This window comes from Topomyia yanbarensis, chromosome 2 (assembly GCF_030247195.1).
Source record: "Topomyia yanbarensis strain Yona2022 chromosome 2, ASM3024719v1, whole genome shotgun sequence".
Lineage (NCBI taxonomy): Eukaryota > Metazoa > Arthropoda > Insecta > Diptera > Culicidae > Topomyia > Topomyia yanbarensis.
In genome coordinates this window covers 416,237,175-416,261,557 of record NC_080671.1, presented here as the reverse complement: position 1 = coordinate 416,261,557, position 24,383 = coordinate 416,237,175, and the positions used below count along the sequence as shown (strand labels likewise).

Here is a 24,383-nt window from a genome sequence, read left to right as displayed (position 1 = left end):
ACTCTAACATGTACACAAGATGCGCTTTAGTTGCCCACTCTGCAAATAGGGGAAAAACGAAAGGCGCAAGTCAATTCTTCGATTTTCAACTGAAACCAGAATATAAACTCAACGAGAACCAAAAAGAACCGAATGAGTTTACCATGATAAACAAACACGATGTACACATGAGCTCTGTTTGTCTACACGGAAAAAAATACCAGCTCATAACTAATTTAAATTTAATAATAGTTGTAATTTTGATGGAGAAACTAATCTTGAAAATGGCGGAATTTTTCGTGGAAAATAGTAATTTTTATTTCAAATGAGTTAAAGGGGATATCTCATATATAGAATGTGTATGCAAAGTTTGAAATAAATCGGTTAAGTAGTTTTTGAATGACAGTTAACACCGCAAATTGTGTTTTTCCAGAGACATTCTACAAAAAGCTTCGTCGCAGAGTCGCTTGACAATATTTATGCATATACAAATTGCATATTGTTATTGAATTATAATGTACAAAAGTTTTGATCAATTCTCTTAACCCAAATTGCTATCAAAAATCGCAAATAAAGTGTTTTTTTCACGCTGAAACCCTTACCCGCCCCCTAAACGCCTAATAAATACATTTTTCCCATTCATCTCAAACATTTTTCAAAGGACTGAAACGCATCACTGAATCGCTCAAAAGAGTCGATTCCGTCTAGTGAGTGAATCGGACACGATTCACTCTCGAACCTGAATCGTTTTGCCCATCTTTAGTAACAATATGTGCGGAATTTTCCTTCAAAGGGAATTTAGAGATGGGTTTACAGCCCGTTTCATACACTATTCAAGGAATGGACCTCCACACATTACAGAACAGATGTACCCGAGAGAATAGGAAGAGAGAGAGAGAGAGAAAGAGAGCGCGAAAACCTGGGACGGCACCTGCGGATAGATGTTTTTTTCTTCCTTTTTAATTTTATATTTCGTCTCGTATAGCAACTCTTTCTGTCTCACATATTTTAAATGGACTGGCTGCATTTGAAAATACACACTGGCTGCATTTGACGTTCGATTTTTTGCTATTCGAGTATCTCGTCTTAGGTGAAAACCAACCAAAAAGGTAACACTTCCTTTATTATGATTTTAACACTATAATTGAGTTCTACAAGACAACGACACGAATGAACTCATGATGATAAAAAGTTCATGTTTGATAATTCTCGGTGGTTTGTTTACGGGTTTTGCTGAAAATCAGGTTGCGGTTAGCCGAAACCGACTTTCAACGAAAACCAGATTTCATTCAAATTGGCCGCAATTATATACTAAATTTGAATGGAATCGTATTCGTCAAATTAATTTGATGCATGAACCTAAATTTCGACAGCAAACCGAAGCAGCCTTGTAGAATCCGATTAGGACAAAATGCTAATGAAAACAGTTAATGTCGTTTTTGCTTGAGGTAGAAACTAACTCAGTTTCGGACCTAACTGGTGTCAAACCGTTTGTTTGAAACTAGTTTCGAACCTAGGTTATGTGCCGCTGAACTGAAAACCGAGTTTGGTTCTAACCTGAAATATATTTCGGGGTCGCTCATATCACCGCTGTTTTGCGAGTACCCAACTCAGTTCCATTAAAAACGTTCGTTTGAAGCAACTATAACCTGGGTTAGTTTCTAGATTCTCAATCAACAACGACATAATATTCGCTGCACGGTTTAGGATAAAATATGTTCTCACCCTCGCTTAACTTTTAAACCAGGTTCACCAGTACGTTTAAACCTGGCTTAAGCGCTAAGTGAGGGTGAAGAAATCGGCCCTTAATCGGTTTAAATCTTGTTCCTTACAGACACCCATGTTAGGCTGTTCGCAGATACCCATGTTAGGCTGTTCGCAATGCTATGATGTAAATTTCCCTATAGAAAATTGGACAGTTGTGAAATTTCTCTGCCGACCGACTGAATCGGGTGCTTCGAGGTCGACCGATTAGTTAACCGACTAAGTTGGGTTTCGTCGGTAAACAACATACGTCGGCATATTAATCACCAGATTTAATCTGTGTAAATTTGGTTCCAGTTTTAAACTACTAAGTAATCGATTTAGTAGGTTGAAATAGACCGATTTCAACAGATTTCGTCGGTCATATTTAATCGGTTGTCGCGTCGGCAGACTCCCATGTTAAACTTCCATATGAGTCGGTGCAACGATTAATTGGAACTGCATCTCAGCATTGCGATCGATCTGTTTTAGTCGGTGATATAAAATAAGAGAACAGCCCATATAGATTACATCTGCGTTGCGAACAGCCTTAAAGTCCCATAAGAGTCGGTGCAATAGTTAGCCTGTGCACGCTGACGAAGTGAGTCGTGCTTACAAACATTGCTTCGCAGTTGAATGGCAATGTTGGTAAACACGGCTCAAAGTAAAAGTCATTATTTATGTCGACTTCGTATGCGTGCACAGCCTAATCGAGCGATTAATTCATTGCATAGAGCACTTGACAATCTGTAACTGTATTAGTGTGTTCAACGATTTGTTTTCCTCCACCTGTCATAATTTCTGATAGCTGGAGGAAAACATATCGAAAAAAAAAGCTTTTCGATCGGATTATTTGGATGGTGGAGCGAACCCAACCGGTATTGTAGTCTCCGGAATAAGTTTCACAGTGACACAGAGCATTTAAACACAATTATAAATACTTTAGGCAAGCGATTTTGAACGTTTAAATTGATTGACAGTTTTACATATGACAGCTAGAGGAAAACAAACCCCCAGGTAGTGTGAGTGAAATCATTTGCATAGAACTCTATAGCCGGTCGATTGCACCGATTCAAGCCGATTTAGTCGGTGGAAAAATCATGCATGTTTAATTTCGCACTATTCGTCTCCCCAATACAAACATGTTCTTACAAACACTTGTATCAAAATTTGAACGAATATTCGTTAAAAAAAATTTGCGTTGCAAATTTAGAATATCAGATATTTTGAAATTTCTTTTGAAACGTTTGAGATGGACGTCTGTTTTCTGTTTCGCAAATAAATATATCTGGCATCCCAGACCGATTATGCCGACAAACAGATAAAAACACAAAAAACATCGCAAAGAAACGTCAATCCAATGAATCCCTCATCCTCCTCTTCTCTTCGATACTCATCTTTGGCATTTCCAGATCGTTTTCATTTGTTGCTACCGCTGCCGGCTACTGTTCTGTTTTTGAAAAATTATAATTTTAGTAATTTCGTGACGAAAAGCAAAGCATAGCTCTCAACATGATGAAGGACTCGGATTTTGTGGACCCCAAAAATGTTGTCAAATGTCGGGAGCTTCTGTATCGTTTGATGATAAGGTAATAAGTGAAGAAAAATGGTCTCTTCTGCTTCCGAAAAATTTTTACGCTATCATTGTTTCTACTCAACAGCCAATTGTTTTACGATGGCCATCACCAGCTGGCCGTGGAATTAACCGGACTGGTACGTGCTGACCCGCCCTGTCCACCGTCCGATCGACTGCTCAACATTTTCCGGCAGGCAAGTCAGATCGACTCGAACAAGCAACCGAACGTTTTCGATGAGGTATCATCCGGGTTGGATCTTGAATTTGAGATTGAAAGTAGTGCCATGGCACCGGAACCAGCTTCGTACGAAACTGCTTACGTTACCTCCCACAAGGCTGCTTGCCGGGCCGGTTGCTTCAGTTATGATGGACAGTTGGTGGCTACTGGTAGTGTTGATGCCAGTATTAAAATTTTGGACGTGGACAGAATGTTAGCCAAATCGGCTCCGGACGAGCAGGAACCGGGTCGCGAACAGCAGGGTCATCCGGTTATCAGGACACTGTACGATCATACGGATGAGGTTTCGTATCTGGAGTTTCACCCGAAAGATCAGATTCTAGCTTCGGCTGCTCGAGACCACACGGTAAAGCTGTTTGATATTTCAAAAGCTTCCGTCAAGAAGGCACACCGAGTTCTGAGTGATTGTGCTCCAGTTTGTTGTCTTGCGTTTCACCCGACTGGTGACTACATGGCCGTTGGAACCGATCATCACGTTCTCAGAGTTTACGACGTACAAACTGGGCAGTGCTTTGTCAGTGCTATCCCATCTCAACAGCACACTGATTCTATTTCCTGCGTTAGATATTCGGTGAATGCCAAAGTTTACGCTACGGGAAGTATGGATGGCTCCATTAAACTTTGGGATGGAGTTAGCGGTCGCTGTATCAACACTTTCGCTCAAGCTCACGATGGATCGGAGATCTGTTCAGTTGTATTCACACGCAATGGGAAATACCTGCTTTCATCGGGTCAGGATTCTTTGGTTAAACTGTGGGAACTGAGCACTAGTCGCTGTTTGATTGCATACACCGGTGCTGGCACGACTGGCAAACAAGAGCATCAAACGCAAGCCGTATTCAATCACACTGAAGATTACGTTCTCTTCCCAGATGAAGTGACCACATCCTTGTGCTCCTGGAATTCACGCAACGCTTCCCGTTGCCATCTGATGTCGCTTGGACACAACGGAGCAGTGCGTTTCATTGTGCACTCGCCGAACCATCCGGCGTTCCTGACCTGTTCGGATGACTACCGAGCGAGATTCTGGGTGAGACGGTCCAATTCGCACTAAAGACAATTATGAGACTAGTTGCATGCCCAATCCAATTTTATACATCTCTAGTATTAACTGGTATCGCATTTCACTCTTTTATATTAGGTCCATCATGAAGCATACTGAATAAAGACACTGAATAATATGGTAACCTAACACGATCTGCGTCGAGGGTGTTTACGGTCGTTAAACATGCGTGGCCTCCTCTTCCGTAGTGCGGCCTGATTGTTTTGAAGATGCCTGCGCCATACAGCCATAGAGAAATCGGTTTAAGGTTGCACATTTTCTGAGGGCCGGCAGTTGTTTTTCGTAAGTGACTGTGACATCATGTTGTTACGAAGTTACCGAGTGATTTTTGCTGGTTTTCAGCAGGTAAGTTGTTAGTAGTATAATTTTTCAATATTTTGACAGAATTAATTGCCATGAAGAAACTCCATTTACTTGAATTTTAAACAATATGTGAGAAAGAAATTTAACATTGTTATAATTAGATAACAAATGTACAACTGAATTACTATGACGTTTGACTTTATAAAAGTGAATATCTTTTGTTAATAAATAATTTGAATCAGCATTATCGATTACTTTATTGGCAAACCTCTCAGATTTCGATGAAAATATAAGTAAGGAAAGTATTTTAAACCTTATGAGGGATTTACTTGTCTACTTTCCGGTCTTCATATGATATGATAAATATACTAAAGCTGTAAATCTGCGAAATGATTATACCTAATGCAGAAAGCGCACCGATAACCTGACAATACTCTTTTATAAGATTGTCTACTCTATACAGTGCATCAACAATATTTCGTAACGACTATCACATCACATCGATGGTAGAACAGTAGGTAAATAACCAAGTCCATCTGGCGGTATTAAAATGAAAAGTTGCCTTCTGTATTCTGTTGTGTTTGTGCAGTGTTAATATAAACAGCTAGGACGGAAATCTGGTGTATTAGACATGCAGGAAAAATACGCATAGTTTTGGTGGGCCAATGATTGATGTTTTATGTTTGTGGTCTAATGATCAAATGAGATCTTGACAGATTTAGGGATAGGAACACGTGTTTTATGAAATTAAAATATTGCTTATTCTTTTTGGTGTGGCTAGGTGTTGTGCCTGTGGTCTTCGACTGGCAGGTCCATCTGACCGGTAAATTTTTTGAACTTTTTTTGTGAACACTGCTAATTCAAATGATAATAAACTCCTCAAACAATATGCCAAATGTGAGCTTTTTCCGATAATTCTAGTTCACTCACACAAGTTTTCAAAATAAGGTAAGGTATTATACAGGGTGTTTCTTTAATAGTAAAGCTCCTCTCTAGGGGTGATAGAGGATCATATTTGGAAAAAAAATCGTTCTACACATACCCTCAAATCTCCGCCGTTACAGAGTTATTAAACGTTTCCCGTAAATAACCTGTTTGTCTATAAAAACCTCTAACTCAAACAGTATTTGTAAAGTTGGATTTTAAAAGATTTTTAATCCATTGAAAATGTGAGAAAATTTCCTATGAAATGGTGCGTGTTTTGTTCATATCTAGTAAATCAAAATAGTAAACATCACCATTTTAATAATTCAGATTTTTCATCTGGAAAAGCTGCATAAATTGTTTCTTTGTGTGAAGCATTTATCGGTTGTATACCATTCTCCCCAAAAACCATTTCCAAGCAAGCCACACCCCAGAATTCCATTCCTCAAAAAGACATTTCCTAGAATGTACTATTCCCTAGAAACCATTCTCCAGAATGCCCTATTTCCCAGAAAGCCATTTCCCTGAATGTCCCATTCCCCAGAAAAGTTAATATTTTTATTTATTTTTTGTGGTAAAACCAAAGGTTTGGGCATACCTAATTCAAGGAACTAATACGGCGTTAAGCTGCTGAGGACGTGCCATTCAATGCGGCGGCCTCTCGCAAGCAACCCTGTAATCCTCTTGTTTAACCGGTTTACTCGAACATATAGGACTTGGTTCCTTCTTCAAATATGAGCAGTTCTTTTAGTTTATATGCCGAGTAACTCGTGCACGCAAACTTGTGATCTTTTCGTCTGCCCGGTTTATGCAAACATAGGTGTTGATTCCTTCTTTCGAGCTTCCGTTGAATCTATTTTTAAAATCGAAATGAATGCATATTTTGACAAATGGTGTGGTGGGTTTTTAGACCATTTATCTTTCTTTTGTATTGGGAATGATTCGTACGCAAATGTACGATTCATCCGTTGACTTGGTTTATTCAAACATGTTGCACTAAATATATTCGAAAGTATTTTTATACCTTACACCAAATGGTACTTATACCACACAGAGTTACAGACATAATACTCGACAACAATTATTCGCCAATGTTACCGGTCATTTTGAATTGAATATATTTTTAGTAGGGACTGTTATCGCATTTGCGATTATGGCGTCACTGATATATGCGGAAGTATACGGGGGATATACTAATTGTTCCTGGGCCTGAGGTTTAACTAAATTGTAAATGAGTAGTTGGAACCGTGTATAAAAGATGTAGCTAGTGTTTTGGCTAAATTGGTGGAACGATATTTTTTAAGGAATTCATCATAGTGTTATGTATGTTAGTTTGTGCTTATACTACACGACTGCTATGTCAAATGGCCTACTACTAAATAATGTAGTATGTCAGGTGATGTGCCAAAATACCCAGGTAACCAATAAGCACGCTGAATGCGTCTTAACGGCTACTTGATAAGCAGTTAAGTCTTTTTAAATGCTATTTAAAAATCGCTTTTGGGAACATATACGGATACATTACTGCTGTGCCATGAAAATGCTTTTTTACTGCTGTTGTGCATTCAGAATGCTGCTCGCTGGCAAGAAGTTTTTAACCAGTTTTTTTTAATGCTGATTAACAACAGTTATGCATAACGATTGCTATCGTACTGCAAGAAGCATGCGAAATGCAAATTTTACGCTATTTTACTGCATACACTAATGCTTGTTGGTTACCTGGGTAGTCTTGCTCAAAAGTTGGTCTAATTCTCCAAGTATTATGTTGCACTGTTGGTATTGATGGTTTGTAATATGAATACATTTTATAAAACAAATCAACTTCTTTTAAACATGAGTTATCATTTTGAGTTTAACTTTTGAAACTTTGTTTTGATACCTTTTTGAAGTTAGCAATGTTTATTTTTCAGGTTTTAGAAATTGTGATTCGGATCAAAGCTTCTTATTTGATGCGTTCCATTTATTGTATCCATATAATGGCGAAATGATTGAAGACGGTTCTGGTTGACGGTCCCGGTTACAACGCAAATTCCGCCTTCCAAGCCACAGATACAGAAAGCCTTCCGAATTGTATATTTCATAAAGAACTCCAATGACACTTCCCGCCTGTTTGTGACATCGGAGCGTCATGCTTGTTATTTGTTATCACACATTGTGCCCCAAACATTCTCGCGCCAACTTTTCAAGCAGAAAGAAGTGAAGTGAAAGTTAAGTTTTGAAAATTTGATTTTTATTCCGCGTTTTAAGTAGAGCTTTGAAAACTCTTTAATTTAACAGTTCCTGGGAGTGGTTTGGGACGGACTGAATCGAATTGAAGCGTTTTTTTTTAAATATTTTTCTCCATTGAATTGCGTTTCTCTTTGAACTTTTATGAAATATACTTATTTAATCTAAGATAAGAAGATAGTACAGTCTAGTAAAAAGTGAAATAGTGTATGAGTAGTGATGAAGACGGATTCAAAGGATTTGGGAACCTGCTGAAAGAAGTAGTGTTCTCACATCCAACAGGTAAGATTGAGGAAGAAGATCGATATGGAACCAGGCGAAGAATAGAGGATACTGAGACAGATTCAAGATCAGCTAAACGAAGTAAGGAGATGACACGAAGAAAGGGAAAGACTTTTGACGAAACAAGAAATTTGGACGCTGAAGGGGAAATGGCGGTCGACTTACCGACAGACAATGACATCAATAACACCCAAATTGAGACATTCCATGCAAATAAATAACCAATATAATAAACCGGACAAACAAAATACAATTCCAATACCATCAACGTCACAAACAGAAAAAGGTAATCAAAATAGTACGAAAAGTGAATGGATCAAAAACACTACTGACACCATATTTTTTATTGAAAGACAAAAAGGACAAGATTCTAACAACATTACAAAACCGATACACCCAATGGAAATTGCCAAGATACTCCACAACGTTGGTATTAAAGACTATAAAGAACTGAAATTCGCAGGGCAGGGAAGATTCCGGATCACATTTAATAGACCAAGACAAGCTGAAATACTAATCAACTCAAAGATTTTAAAGGAAGAATTTAATCTCCACATTTACGTTCCAAACATGATGAAACAGACAATAGGGGTAGTGAGAAATGTTCCACCGACACTAACAGACACAGAGATTTTAGAAAACATGCACGCAGGAAACAAAGAAATAATAAAAATTGAACGAATAAATAGAATGGTAGACCACAAACTTATTCCTACATTTACCATAAAAATATTTGTCAAGGGTCCAGAACTTCCCAAACAAGTGTCAATATTTGGAGTAAATGCTAAAGTAGACTTCTACATGTTTCCCCTAAGAATATGTTTCAAATGCTGTAGATATGGACATAGGGCGACCGCTTGCAAAAGCGCAAAGCCACGATGTATCAATTGTAGTTTAGAACATGATGGTAAAGATTGCAACTTACAATCACAATGCATACACTGTAATGAGCAACACAAAGCGACTGACAAAAACTGTCCAGAAAGGAATCGACAAGACAAAATCCGTTATTTGATGGCTTCTGAAAAACTCACATTCCCAGAAGCAGTTAGAAGACTACCAAAACCACAATCTGTCCAACACAGAATCCACTCACTCCAAGACTTTCCTCCACTTACAAGTAATTCATCCACATCTAACGAAAAACTAAATAATACAAATCAAACTTTGCCAAATGAACCCAAAAAAACTAACTTACATTTAGCTGACATAGAGAAAATAGTAGAGCAGGTCAAAACAGAATTACTGAAACAGCTAAACCTCGAAACAATATTCAAAAAAATCAAAACAATTCAAGACTCTATCATTAAACACAGCCAACAACACAAGAACCGTAAAGATTCCATAGACTCGGGCATTTTATTGATCAACATCAGTGACCAAATCAAAACAATATTGGAAACGGAGGTAAAAATAGATAAGAAAAAGCCCACGAATCTACCTGAAAATGGATAAGTACAGAAATATGAAAATCGTACAACACAATATAACCAGCATAAGACCAATTGATACCAGAAAAATACTAAAACACTTCCTATCAACCAACAATATAGACATTGCACTACTACAAGAAATATGGATGAAACCACAAGAAGATTACAAATTCCCAGGATATAAATTTCTTAAATCACTTCGACCTAATGGATACGGAGGAGTAGGCTTACTAATAAAAAATGATATACAATATGACGATTTCCCACTACCAAACTTAAATCCATTAGAAACAATAGCCATCAAAACAATTAATACTTTCCCGCAGATGTTAATAGTATCTATATATATACCACCATTACCAATCAGAAACAGTGATATTAAAGACCCGCTAACAAAACTTATTAATATAATAGAAAGAAGTAACCTACAAACAATTTTAGGAGGAGATTTTAACGCACATCACCGCATATGGAACCCATTACAAAATACTTGCGCAAGAGGAGAATTACTAGAAAATATTATACAAAATACTGATTTTATCATCTTGAATGATGGATCCTCAACCTTAATTAAACCCCCTGGTACTACCCCATCTTCAATAGACCTAACCTTAGCCACTTCTAATATAGCACATAAAATAGACTGGACTGTACTACAAGATGAAATAACTAGTAATCATAAAATAATCATGATTGAAATCCAAAATACAGCAAAAGAAATATTTACAAAAAGAGAATATATAAGCAAAAGGAAAGCAATAAAAAAAATAAATGACATAGAACCCACATCAATACAAGACCCACACGAATTAATACCAATAATAAAAGAGCACATAGACAACTCAAAATATACATTAACAAATCACAAACACACACCGAAATACTGGTGGAACAATGAAATTGATCAACAACTAAAACTAAAAAATAAGCAGCTCATAGAATACTTCAGAAATCAAACATACGAAAATTTAATCAAATTCAAAAAATCAAAAGCTAAATTAAAACAGATGATACGCAAAGCCTCTAGAAAAGATTGGAATAACTTAATAGATACCATCAATCCAGATACTACAACAAAACAAATATGGGATACAATCAAAAGAATAAGTGACGGATTTCCATCTAAGAACAACATACATATATTAAATGACAAAAATCTCGCCAATCAATTCATTGAAAATAACTTCCCACAAATTCAGACTGTAAGAAACTACACACTTATAGACACAAATGAACAGCTACACATAGATTTTGCCGAAATATACAAAATAATACACTCAAAGAAAGACACATCCTCCCCTGGAATAGATGGAATTTCTTTTTACTTTCTTAAAAATTGCAGACCACCAATAATAATTAAAATAGTTGAGATTCTTAATGAAGTAGTAAACTCTGGTAAAATTCCAAACGAGTGGAGAGACCAACGAATAGTTCCAATCTTAAAACCAACGAAGGATCCCAACAATGTAGGCTCATATAGACCCCTTGCCATGATATGTGTTATATTAAAACTTATTAACTTCATTGTAAAACGACACCTAACAGAATACATTGATACGAATAAATTAATACCAACATATTCATTTGGATTCAAGAAAAAAACTTCAGCAATAAACTGCGTTAATGCATTATTATCACATGTGCACGAAGCAAAACGAGAAAATGAAGTAGTAGTAGCGACATTTCTGGACCTAACCAAAGCATTCGACAATGTTAATTTAAACACATTGATGAAAACTTTAGATGAAGCAAACATACTTGCCGTAATAATGAACTGGATATATCAATATTTAAAAAAACGAAATGTGGTTTTAAAGATGAACGACGCGACCGAAATAAAACGTACGACGAACAACGGAATACCACAAGGATGTCCACTATCACCAATATTATTTAACATTTATACAATGAAAATACACAATCTGGCAGGAAAAGATAAAGTACTCTTTCAATTCGCTGATGATTTCACTGTACTGGTGAAGGCAAAAAATCTTAACATAGCAACGGAAAAAATGAATGAATTCTTAGTAGATATAACACTCTTTCTCAATAACATAGGCATGATAATAAATCCTGATAAATGTGCAACAATAATATTAACCCATAAATTTCACCCTATATCAAACATAGTAATTAATAACCAACCCATAGAATCTAAAGCATTTCATAAAATTCTAGGAATATATATCGACCACAAACTAAATTTTAACAAACATATAGAGTCTACAGTTATAAAAGCAAAACGGAAAATCAACTTACTCAAAATGATAGCCAGACGAAAAAATGGTGCTCACCCGTCCACAATGTTACGAATCGCTAAAGCAATTGTCCAGCCACACATAGACTATGGATTGACAATTGTAGCGTCAGCGTCAAAAACAGCTTTTGCGAAACTAGAAACAATACAACATCTAGCTATAAGAATATCTATGAGATACCTTAAATCCACTCCAAACTATGTTATTCTAGCAGAATCAGGAGAATTCCCCCTAAGGGATAGAGCCGAATATTTAACTTACAAGGAAATAGTTAAAGCAATATATTACCAAAACAGTCCAATAATACCAATTTTAAACAAATTAATTCAAACAGATAACTTACCCAAAAACTCGTCATATCTAGAAAAAACAGCTAATCTTAACAACTTTCATATATTACAAATAGCTCAGGCAATAAAATTTGAACATTCTAATAAACTTCACATTCACTCTGAAATAGAACAACTATCTAAAACAAATTGCTCAAAAGGAACCCAAAGACAAATAGTTTTAAACAAGATAAGAACAGATTACCCGAATCATTATAAGATATATACAGATGGCTCAAAAATAAATGGCAGAACAGGCTATGGGATGTACGACCAATTAGAACCATTTTCATACAGTGGTAGGTTAAAAACCCAATTTACGATAATGAATGCGGAGATAGTAGCAATTCTCAAAGCAATTGACTATATAATATCAAAAAGCATTGAAATAGCCGTAATTTTCACCGACAGCCAAAGCGCAACTAAATTAATAGCTAACACTATAACTAATGAAAATTATCTAATTTGTAGTATACACAAAAAAGTCAATGATTCACAAATAAAATCTCTAACCATCCAATGGATCCCAGGACATATCAATCTCAATGGCAATGACAGAGCGGATCATGCAGCAAAATTAGGAACGATAAGAACTCAAATCGACGACTTTTCTCTGACCAAAGATGACTCAATACTCAGTCTTAAGAATGAAACACTCTGCTTATGGAACGAACGATACAGAATTATCTCTGAAGAAAAAGGAACATTTCATTACAAAATTTTACCAACACTTCAATTGAAACCATGGTTTCATAACATAAAACTACCACTCGACCAAACCGTATCGATATCCAGACTACGATCAGGTCATTTAGCGACTAAAGAGAGACTTTTTAGATGGGGATTGATAAACAGCGATAGATGCGACCAATGCAATGTTATAGAGGATATATTTCATATTTTACATGACTGCGTTGTTGCGTTGCGTTGCGTTGTGACGATGATTTTGGCGGATTGCACACTGACTTCATCATGTTTGACTGCTGATTATCTAATAAGAGTTGCTTAGGAAGTGGTCAGTAGGAATTCATACCAATCCGACCCATATTAAAACCTCAACAGCATGATAGCCATCATTGCCGGCCGCCCCCATCTCCATCGTTCACGGGGAAGGATAAAGGATAAGGTAGACGGGAAGTGTTGATGCTCCACCTACTTAACGGAAGGACGACGATTCATCAGACTCTTCCATAGGTGTCGCGGAGTTGGTGGTTTGGAAGGGTATCAGGTCTAGGATTCGCTCCAAGCAAACGATGCGACCTGTAAAGCATGTTTTATTAGGTAGTTGTTTAGTTAGTCTTCGAGTGCACGATCACTCGAAAAAGAGATGATCTTGTTTAGTTTTTGGTTATTTTTAAACTCTGGGCAGCCGGCTACCGAGAGTATACTATGTTCCCTAAACAAAAGCAATTTGAACGCCACACGGCCGACCGTGGGAGTATTGCCTAGAAAAGCTAATCTTATCCGCGTAATGGGCCGGATCACTATTTATTGCAACAGTATTTGGACAGAATTCGCTACTTCTTCTCTACGCTATATTTATTGGCTTGAAAACTACCGAGTGATAACACATTATACAGGCAAAAATAGCGAGAGATGTTATAAATCAAGGAAAGTATTTCTTATTTTCCATATCGGATTGTTTGTGGAATACAAGTATACGAGCGATAATACCGAACACTGAAGGGAAATATAAAGGATTGTTAACCTGATGCACGGGCTTGTTAGCAATAACGGAGCTTTAAATTAGGTTCATAAAAACAGACGCGGCGAATTTTCAATACGTATTGACCCGTGTTCATAGATACTAGTCAGATTAGTCGTATTGGGGCTAATTTCCGATCAACTATTCATTTTACGGCAATGTTTTCTCGACTAGATCTGTTCGCACCCTCTCATTCTGTTCGCACCCTCTCATTCTGCGGTCTAAGGACCAAATGTCATCAATAGACTTAGACTCGCGTGGAGGCATGAGATAGGAAACTTGTAAGAATTTTGCTATCCCACCGTTTGACTACCAGAATGGATGGGAGAACAGTAATACTAGCAAATACCGACTACCATAAGAGCGGTGCAAATTTGAACGAGTGACGTAGAGTACTGCACTGAAAAAAGGACCAGGAGTGCGATTTTACGAAGTTTTAGATTCCGATGGCCCTACATTTTCTGACAAAGTGAAGTTCTTGAATGTTGAGATTTTTATTACTGTTTAGAAAAGCAAAAGTATCATAAAGCTAGTGTCAGGCCTTCATGAGACCTCAAGGAGTCACTTTTGGAGGTATTCGTAAATGTAGATTTGTCGGTAGACGGTTCCAAATATAATAGAAAAATACCTAATTTAACACAACTACAGATCACTTGCAACATAAAAAGCTTTTTGTGAAATTCGACAGCTCCATCTTAGGCCAATTCAATAAATTTCCTACATGAAAGTTTCCATTTTTTAAAAACGGTTTTTAAACCAAAGCTTTGGAAGTTAAACCTTGGCGTGGAAGTGCCGGTATATTAATATATTCTGTTACTTAGTGTAGAATTAGATTTCGTCATTTACGGCTAATATACAACCGCCAGAAGAAACTTAAAACGTTGGTACACAATCAAGAAAGGCGAATCAGAAAAGGTGAGTATATGTCAGTGATTCACTAAATACAGACTGGAAAGAGGGTAATATGGAAAACCTTAAGGTCCGTCCAGATTAAGTCTTCGGTACGGAGCAAAACGTCGGCCTAGGAACTCCTAGCATGTTGTTAGTCGCCTCTTACGACATGGGAGCAGTTCCCAGAGGTTCTATTCTTGGTTGAAATAGTGCAAAAAGATTTCAGCCCGCCGGACACCACACGGCTTTATTTCATATTTTACATGACTGTACTAAATACTCCACTCAAAGAACCCAATATCCTATATTACATAATAAACGGGAAATAACTACAATTCTAGCTGAGAATGATGAACAATATATAAAACAAATAGCAAAGTTCACAAGAGAAACGAAAGTCAGTGTTTGAGACTCAATTATTCATAAAATTGTATCCGGCAATATTTTGCGATATTCGGTACAGTTTTTCTTCATACATATCCCGACTGTGGATTCAAAAGCTTTTTCAAAGATCCCGTTATTAAATTAGTACATTTAAGGGTTAAAGACCCGTCATTTGACAAAAACAAAACTTGGCTGTCATGGATCAACAGATCTGCGCCAAAGCGAGAAAAGAAAAAAAAAATTAAAGGGTTGTGTACAGGACACGACCACGGTGACAATAAAAAATGTAGCTTTTTTCAAGAGCGTGAAAATTAATTTTATCTATCACACATATCGACTCACGTTCTTGTTCACTCGCCTGTTTTCATATGTTACAATTTGCTATATACCCTCCCCATCAAAACATAATTTATTGAAGGTCTTTTAACGGTAATCTATTAATTAATCAAGTATCTCACTAGGTGATTGGCATTATTTGGCTGATCCATCTAGTAAAAATAGGCTGGTCTGTCCAGAAAATATATTCAAAAGAAAAGTTCCATATTGAGAGCTGTGATGAGGAAGCCCACGCCCGCCAACGGAAATATACAGATTCTCCATGAAATATGAAATTTCATTTTCCATTTAAATTTTCAATAATGTACTAATGAACTTAAGTAAACAATCTTAAGGTTAAGTATTTCTTGATCGATTAGTGGTTGAACAAATGAAATTATTTGATAAATTACATTGTTATACAACGTTCGCACTACCAGTTAAAACGGGTTTTTATGCTATCTTGGTGACATTTTTCTTGTTGCTAATTATTAAAACGTGTTATAACTCTGTAGTGTAAACATTGTATTATTAAACCAATTCTGCAGCGTTTTATGTTATATAGGTGTTTTATGTGGTAATAGGACTGACATAATTATATCTTCAGTACAGCGGTTTGTTTCATAATTTAAAACAGATTTATTTTAAAATTTAAATTAGTATACCCAACCGTTCTATTTGTTGTATACTTTAAAACAGACAGATATTCTGACTGGATAAACAGGGAAAACAATTTTAAGTCCAGTAACGCTTAAGACATGGCTTGAATTTGAATCGAAAAAGAACACCCGCTTAAACTGCTGCTGGGACGGTAAGTTCTGTTTTAAAATTTTCCGTTGTGTGCAGTACGAAACAAAAGTGTTTGAAATTAAAAAAACAAAAAGTTCTGCTGGGAATGTGATTGTTTCCGATGCAATTACACTCAGATTTTTCACGCAGGGGATACAGGCCGTGTAAATGAAAACCGGGTAAATTTAAAAAAACGCATTAATGAAAACCGCGCAAATTTCAAAATCCGCGTAAAAAACATGAGTGTACTCTCCTATATAAAATACTACGCTGCTAAACAGTGCAATAACTACAGAAGCACGTTGTCAGATGCCTTACTCTTAAAAAATATAAAACCGAAATATGAAACATGAAAACCAATAGGCTCTTTACCCTACGCAGCTACAAAGCGCCGTAAACATGGATTAACAAGTTACAACGCACACGCATGCATAAAAATAAATATTTTTTTTTTCAAACGCAACACTCTTAAGCAGCACACACCGCATTGAATTAAATCCAAACCACCCCACCCACCCACTTTGCAAATCATTCTGTGACACCGTGCTGGTACCCGAAAAATCCGCACACGGCCACCGCTGCCGAAAATGCATAGCGTCTACCGCTTAGTGTAGTGCCCAGACACTGCAGCCATGGTCTTCCCCGTTCGACATAAGAACGAAAACTGATTCAAACGGGTACGCGTCACCTCTATTTATAAACTAACCGTATATGGTTTGGTCACTTATGTGCGAGTGTATGCGAATGCCAACGTTACCGAAAATCGATAGCGCTTATTGCATCGCCCGGAGACGATGTTGTTCGTATGGGATAAGAGCAACAACTGATTTAAACGGACATGTGTTGCTTCTATTTATGACTTTTCGTGTTTCATTGAGCAACTAAGCTGCCCTCTATTGATGGCTGTGTCTGAGAAATCTGCCTCACGAATGGTAATTTTCCCGTTTTTCGTGAACTTTTTAATTTTACCAATTTCCAAAAGTCTACTTTTATTGGGGAGATATTAAATTATTACCAATATTTAAGTTAGGTGTTTCTGAATCGGTTGGTGTATGAATGATTAAAATCCATCTAGTAATATCGGAGTTATAAGCGTGCAAACCTTACATAGTTTCGTTACATGGGAGATAGTTTAGATTTTAGAATGACACCTAGCTCCAGATAGTGGAGTAAGACATTTTTAATGTCAAAATTGTGCCCCAAAAACTAAATACACTGATGAAAAAAGAGCAGCACAAAAACACTGCGACCTGCAGATCACCCGCACAAAAAGAAACTTAAAACTGGAAACGAGAAGATTCACAAATCCGCACACCATGTCACCATGAAGAGCCACTTTTTTGTGCCTCCCCTTACTGGCAAACTGGGAGGTAGGCGAATCAATCTACAATTCAGAAGTTTGACCGGAAGGACGTTTTTAACATGTTTTTGGGTACCTTCACTGCTTCCGTGCGCGTGGACCAAAGTGCACACTAAGGTGCCTCATTATTTCTAATCTTTGAGGTGCGCAGCCATGAAGTATTGAATTGAAGAGGTATATTGGAAAAGAGAAGAACAGTGGTTCGCATGCGAAGTGCAAAGAGCGTTTTTATTCTTCTCTTTATTCGCTCTGAAGTGTATTACATCGCTGTGGAGCGTTTTGAATTCCGCTAGAAACCGCTAGCAACCCCTTTTGTTGTCGCTGCGGCTTCCGGCTTTTAATTCTCTCCAACCTAGATCTTTTGACAATTAACAAAACCTTGTTTTATATTGGTAACAGTTCATAAAAATATTCGCGCTTTTCAAAAACCCGAACTACTCACACCCCAAGTTATCTAGATCGTTGAAAGTGTCCATTTCAACTTTCGCCAACGTAATAAAACCGTTTCAGAAATGTTTGTTTTAGGCAAAAGATCTGGATTTCGAACAAGCCAAAAACCGGAAGCCGCAACGATGACAAAAAGGGTGGCCAACGGTTCCAAGCGGAACACCAACAGCACCCACTGGGAACGTCGTGGAGTTCTCTATGAATTATCTGGCGGCATTTTCTTTGTAACCGGTACCGTCAACCAGGTGGTCTGATATTGGCGTCATATGAATACGATCAAAATAAGAACTTCGATCGTAGTCACTATCTCGAAAGACTACATAAATATTGCGTAATGTCAAAAGTGTATTCAAAACAAGTATTTGGTGCAACATAAAACTTTAAAATTTGTCCTAGCTTCTAAACAAGATTACCCTGCTTGACATAAATCCATTTGGCATAATATCGTTTTACATAAGACATCACATGGTAGTTGGCTATTTGACATAAGAGTCGGGTAGTATAAGTATAATTTACCATTTACTTTCGAGTGCATTTAGTGCCACATGTTTGTGTAAACCGAGCAATCGGGTGGATCGTACTTTTACGTACGAAGCATTTCCAATGCAAGTGCCTTCCTTTTGATTTTGATATAGATTGAAGGAAAGCTCGAAAGAAGGAATCAACACTTATGCTTAAATAAACCTGGCAGACAAAAAGATCACAGGTTTGCGTGAAAGAGTTAAGTCTGACGTTTTGTGTTTCGGATTCTCTTCGTCAGTACCTAACAGCTGACTGGGCCGCTAGGTAGACACTAAATCAAAAAAAATGACACGCAATTTAGATTTTACATATTTATTGAAAAAGATTCCATACATTGGTGTCACATACATTCCAGATATACCCCTGGAGGTTGGATACATTGTGTACCAGAGCAAGCACTCTTGCCACAACCACAATAAACGACACCAAAACATGTTCAGCATCCCTAGTGAGCCTCTGAAGGGGATGAGCGATGCACATTTTTGCTTGCGATGGGTAGCTACCACACGTAAAAAATTACAATAAATATCTATAAACATTTGATTTCAGATGTAAAATAAGATTAGATTTAAATAGTGGCGTGTTCGAAATATGTTTTATATCTTCTGGTATCCGGTTGTAAAGGAAAGGTCCAAGGTATCCTAGATTCCTCTTCCCGTAGTAAATCCTTGGTTTTAGAACAGGTATATGATGAGCTTGTCTCGTGTGATGGTTGATTACGTGGAAGTTCACATTGGATACAATATCACTAGGGATCATCCATAAATGACGTAGTATTTTTAGAGTGATTTTTACATCCCCCCTCCTCCATCGTAGCATCACAAACCTCTAAATATCCCCCGGTAATTACGTAGGTTGACGGTAACCCTCCCCCTTGTCACCGTGAACAATTTAAAAAAAATATAAAAAACGATGTTAGTTAGATGAAACGGGTAAGGTTGTCGTGACATCAGGTCAACCCCTATTCCCCTTTAAAAAAAGCTTCGTAGCATGACATGACCCCCTACCCCCTGTCGTCACACATCATCACAAAATGCATAGCTCCCCCCCCCCCATATAATGCTACGTCATTTATGGATGGTCCCCCACTTACGTGTGCGTTCGAGCGATTGGTCAGGACAGATGTTCCGAAATGAAACAGTGTTCAGTATTATGTAAATAAGGTTATGTGGTGAAACCAAAACTTTGTGCATTACCTAGGTCAAGAAACTGCCGAGGATGAGCTGCCGTAAGCGGCAGCTCTTCGCAAGCAAGCCAGTTGTTCATTCGCATACCCGATTTACTCGAACATTTGCATTGATTCCTTCTTTCAAACATAAGCACTTCTTTGAATCTATTTGAATCTATGCAATTGGTGCACAAACCAACTTAGTGTCTACCAAGTCAAAAAGGGCAAGTTGCTGGCTAACGGGGGGCTGTTTGCCAACTCGGATGCGCTAATTGCTCTTCAATTTGCCAGCAAATTGCTGGCAATTAGGGGGCTATTTCAAATGCAACATTTGGGCGATTTGCCGCCGTCATTTTTTTGCAGCCCAGCCTGCCCTTAAATCGCCCCTAAATCGCCCACGGAACGTGCTACTTAATCGCTCTTAATTGCCTAATATGAAAATTAAAAATAATACTTATTTTCGGATTCATTATCTACTCACATATACTTACCAGTATACTACGTAATCACCACCAACTTATAGGAAGAATCAAAGGTGAAGTTGGTATTGCACACTAAAACTTATCACAATCTGACGTTCATTAAGACTTTATGTCAGAGATCTTGTTCTACTATACTTACACACGACTCCACAATTTTATACATTCGTTGGCTAAATGAAGTGCACTAGACAAACAAAATACAAGTGAGAACACACCAATTGTTCAAAAAACAATTTTAATCTTAAGCCAAACATGAACCGCCATGTTTGAAAAACGCAAAAAACAACCAAGTCCATTTCAGCCGCCAGAAAATTTGTCTAAGTATTGAAATTGCCTTTAAATCGCATTCGCAAATTGCATTTGTTCCTAGGGGCAATTAGCACAGGCGAGTTGAGTTAAACGTCACACTTTTTAAATCGCCTGACCATGTTCGTCCGCATTTTTTTTTGACAGGGTACCTAGCGGCCTAGTCAACTGTTAGGTACTGACGAGGAGAATCCGAAACACAAAACATCAGACTTAACTTTAAGTTGGTTTGTGCACCAATCTCATAAATTAGGGGGTCAATTTAGCTCCTTTATGGAGTATAAGCATATTGCCACATTGGGGTGATAGCCACAAAAGTTTCGGTTCAATTTTATCCTCATCAGTAAAAAACAGAACTTCTGTACCACCGGAACATCTGTCCCGACGAATTGGTCGAACGCACACGTAAGTTGCGTGTCATTTTTTTTGGATTTAGTGTCTACCTAGCGCCAGGTGGGTAAGAAAACCAACCGGTATGTACATTCACCGGTACGGTTGCCAAAATCTCAACACGTGAAACGAGTGATGCACATCGTATTCGGTTTTGATTTCGTTCACCGTGCAGCATCGAATCAAACGCATCAAAGTAAGCCCTGGTACAATGTAAGCGATGATGATTGTTGTTTCATATGCTTTACCGGCATTTGAAAACATTTTCCTAGATAATTAGTGAAATGAATATATTTTTCGATATTCAACTGAATGAATAAGATGGATAGTTGAATGAATATTTTTTCTATTTACCGCGAGGTTCATTGTCAGCCGTCAAAAAAGAGCTTCGATTATTTTTAACTCTGGTTTCAATGCTAAAAACCAAGATGGCGTACACCAAACTAAAAACCGCTACCTTGTCTTAGCGAATAATTGCATGAAATCGAGAAATGTAGATATGTTTGATTCGGCAAAGTTGTCTAGAGCATAGAAATTGATATTAATGTTGATTGAAATTAATGAAAACAATGAAATCAGCAAAGTCAATGAAATAACAAAAACAATAAAATTCTTTAAATTAATAAAATCAATAACTTCAGATTCATTCAAAGAGGCCTGTTGTATTTATATCGCCAATAATCGTATCAATGTAATCTAATCCATGTCTGGTTGTGCTGGTTAGGCGATTCTCAAATAATCTCGAGCACATAGTCACATTACGTATACATATATCCTTATCATTATTGTATGGCGCATCGTATTGATACATATATCCTTGCACAGAGGCAATTGCGTGTATGTGTGTGTTATTCACATATGGTAAGCAACTCAGACGCAAGTGGGGGAAACTCACTGTTAAACGATTAGGTCCTTATTTCGTCGCTGTTGTGCTATCTTATGACAAACGCCATTTTGGGGTAAACTGAGTTAGATATGCAACATTACTAATCTGAAAATTCGTTTGGCGTTTTCAGAATTTTGAAATTTTGCTTGGTTACTGAGGTATAGCGAAAAAAGTGATGAGAAATTGTCAGTTTTTTGCTTTAAATCACTGTATCTTGGGATTCGCTTAAGTAATGTACAAGTTTTAGATGTTTTTATATGTAAAAATGTCTGAGGAACACAATGGCATAATAATTTTTAAAATAAAAATACATGTATTGCGAGAAATATGCAGTTTTACTTTTAAATTGGCAGTATTCCATATTTGGCAACACTGTAATTAAAAATTACTATTTTTTCTAGATTGCTTGCTCAATTTCCTTCAAAATGCATCTCATCGATTGTTTCTAGACCGAATAAAGCCGAAGATATTAATAAAAGTTAATAATTGATGCTTCTTTTCTATGGAAAATTTTCCATGCACAATTATGACACGCCATACAAATTTTGCCATCAATACACTCCTACGACACGTGTAAGTGCGACTTTTGTTTATATTTATAGTGAAAACTCGCAACATAGTCAACTGAACTTCGTGATATTTGAGAGTTTAATACAGAATAGATTGAAGCATTAATTGTCTTCTTTGAATTGTTTTTACCATTTATAAGTTTCAAGTTTTCTCAAACTTTAAACATCGTTTTTCTCGAAATGTGCTAAATGGCGCTTGTCATAAGATAGCAAAACAGCGACGATTTACGAGTACTGGTAAAACATATTTCGGTTATTGTTGCTGCTACTGTACATCGTTTTGACACATTATGGAGGTCCTCTAGAAGATTTGGTCGCGAACATTCGAGTTAAGAGAAAGCTACCACTCAATTATTCAATTACTAAAAAAACTTAATTTATTGAGAACGGTAACCAACTAACGAATAGCAAGAATACTATCATTGAATAGGCCGCCGTTGGAAACTAAGTTTCTTTAAGGAATAAATATTTCCTGCGATACCAGTCGATGTGTGTATTCAAATCTACTGCTACTAATTTAAAAAAAAAATGAAAAAAAATTCACATTGTAACCAATCACGAAATTGTCTCTCTCATTACAACAAAACATATAAAACGACCTTCAGTCATTAATGTCCATACTGTAACCATGTTAGTTGTTAAATCATCATGAATAGGCCATAATTTTTAATATAATTCCGCCATTTTGAATTTCTAATTTACGACGCAATTAAAGTTTCGTTTCCTTGGAATTATATTCCTATTTAAATATGCATGCTTTTAAATGCTAAATCGTCGAGAATATAACACCGTATTGGGATGGAAATTGCCGATGAATAACAATTTTAAATTTCTGGACAACTTTTTGGTATCAAAAATACCCTTGTTTCATGATATTTTTTACCATTAAAACCTTATTGAATATCAGTAGTATTGAATATAGCTCGCCATTTCAGATTTTAAATGACGGCAGGCATCAATTTGCGATCTTTTGACATATTTCTTATATTTAAAATGTCCATGTCGCGTGATTCTAGATGACAGAATATCTTGAATATATTGTCTATACCGAGATAAACTAGCATTTCGTCGATTTGTTGCAATATGTTTCACACATGAGTGCGCACGAAACAAAAATAAACGTCAAATCGATTTTTCGCTTGCACTAATGCAAAGTGAACATGCGCGTAATTCGGCGCACGGCTTGGCGGCGCATGGCTGATATGTCACGATGTGAATTTTAGAAAAGATTCGCAATACCGTCATTTTAAATTTTGATCTGCTATCATAGATTTAAAAATAGCGCAGGCTATTAAATTTCCTTATACTTTCGATTTTTGGGCAGTTTTCCATACCAAACATACCCATATTGCAAACTTCCTGATGAAAAGTTATTATGAAAATGTCGCAATATTGAGTTAACAAACGCCGTTTATGACAACGAACATAATTTATTTGAACAGAAAGATGTCTGAAGACATTTTTTCATTACCAAAAGGATACCTTATATTATATCCAAAAGAAATTTGTTTAGAATTCGTAATAAAAATACTAGCAGCATTAGCTTAGCCGATAAACATCAACCCGAACTCACAACCGCAACACATCCGAAGTTTGGTTTCGTTATTCTCGTGTTTCCTTCCCATACTCGTGCACCGGTAAACGAAAATCGAAACCAAACCGTGGTGCTGTGTAAACGAAACTCGGTTTTATTTTCGTGTCTCGTAGAAACATAACCAGCGGTAAGACCGCACACAATGTAAAGGAAACACAAACACATGTGGAAATTTGGTTTACCGTAGGGGAATTGTGGGAAAAACCGACACTGTGGGTAAA

General features: G+C 37.0%; 2 protein-coding genes across 3 annotated transcripts in view; both read left to right on the top strand.

The window, feature by feature from the left end:
• Window positions 1-3,120: 3,120 nt before the first annotated feature.
• Window positions 3,121-4,728, top strand: LOC131685152 (cleavage stimulation factor subunit 1). Of its 2 annotated transcripts, XM_058968639.1 has the most exons (3): window positions 3,121-3,311; window positions 3,384-4,566; window positions 4,678-4,728. In XM_058968639.1, the coding sequence occupies exons 1-3, from the start codon at window positions 3,235-3,237 to the stop codon at window positions 4,696-4,698; spliced, it is 1,281 nt and encodes a 426-aa protein (XP_058824622.1). In that variant the 5' UTR covers window positions 3,121-3,234; the 3' UTR covers window positions 4,699-4,728. The 2 variants fall into 2 exon arrangements, with proteins under 2 accessions (XP_058824622.1, XP_058824621.1); XM_058968638.1 differs by having other exon boundaries at window positions 3,384-4,728.
• Window positions 4,729-4,787: 59 nt separating this feature from the next.
• The window catches only part of LOC131685153 (enolase-phosphatase E1), a 79,209-nt gene continuing 59,613 nt past the window's right edge, over window positions 4,788-24,383 (top strand). The window contains exon 1 of the mRNA XM_058968643.1: window positions 4,788-4,944. Coding sequence (XP_058824626.1) covers window positions 4,900-4,944 — 45 coding nt within the window. The 5' untranslated portion in view covers window positions 4,788-4,899. The remainder of the gene's footprint in view (window positions 4,945-24,383) is intronic.

Coding starts and splice junctions, on each gene's coding strand:
- LOC131685152 (XM_058968638.1), top strand. CDS start 3,235: ATGATGAAGGACTCGGATTTTGTGGACCCCAAAAATGTTGTCAAATGT. Junction 3,312..3,383: donor CTGTATCGTTTGATGATAAG/GTAATAAGTGAA, acceptor TCTACTCAACAG/CCAATTGTTTTACGATGGCC.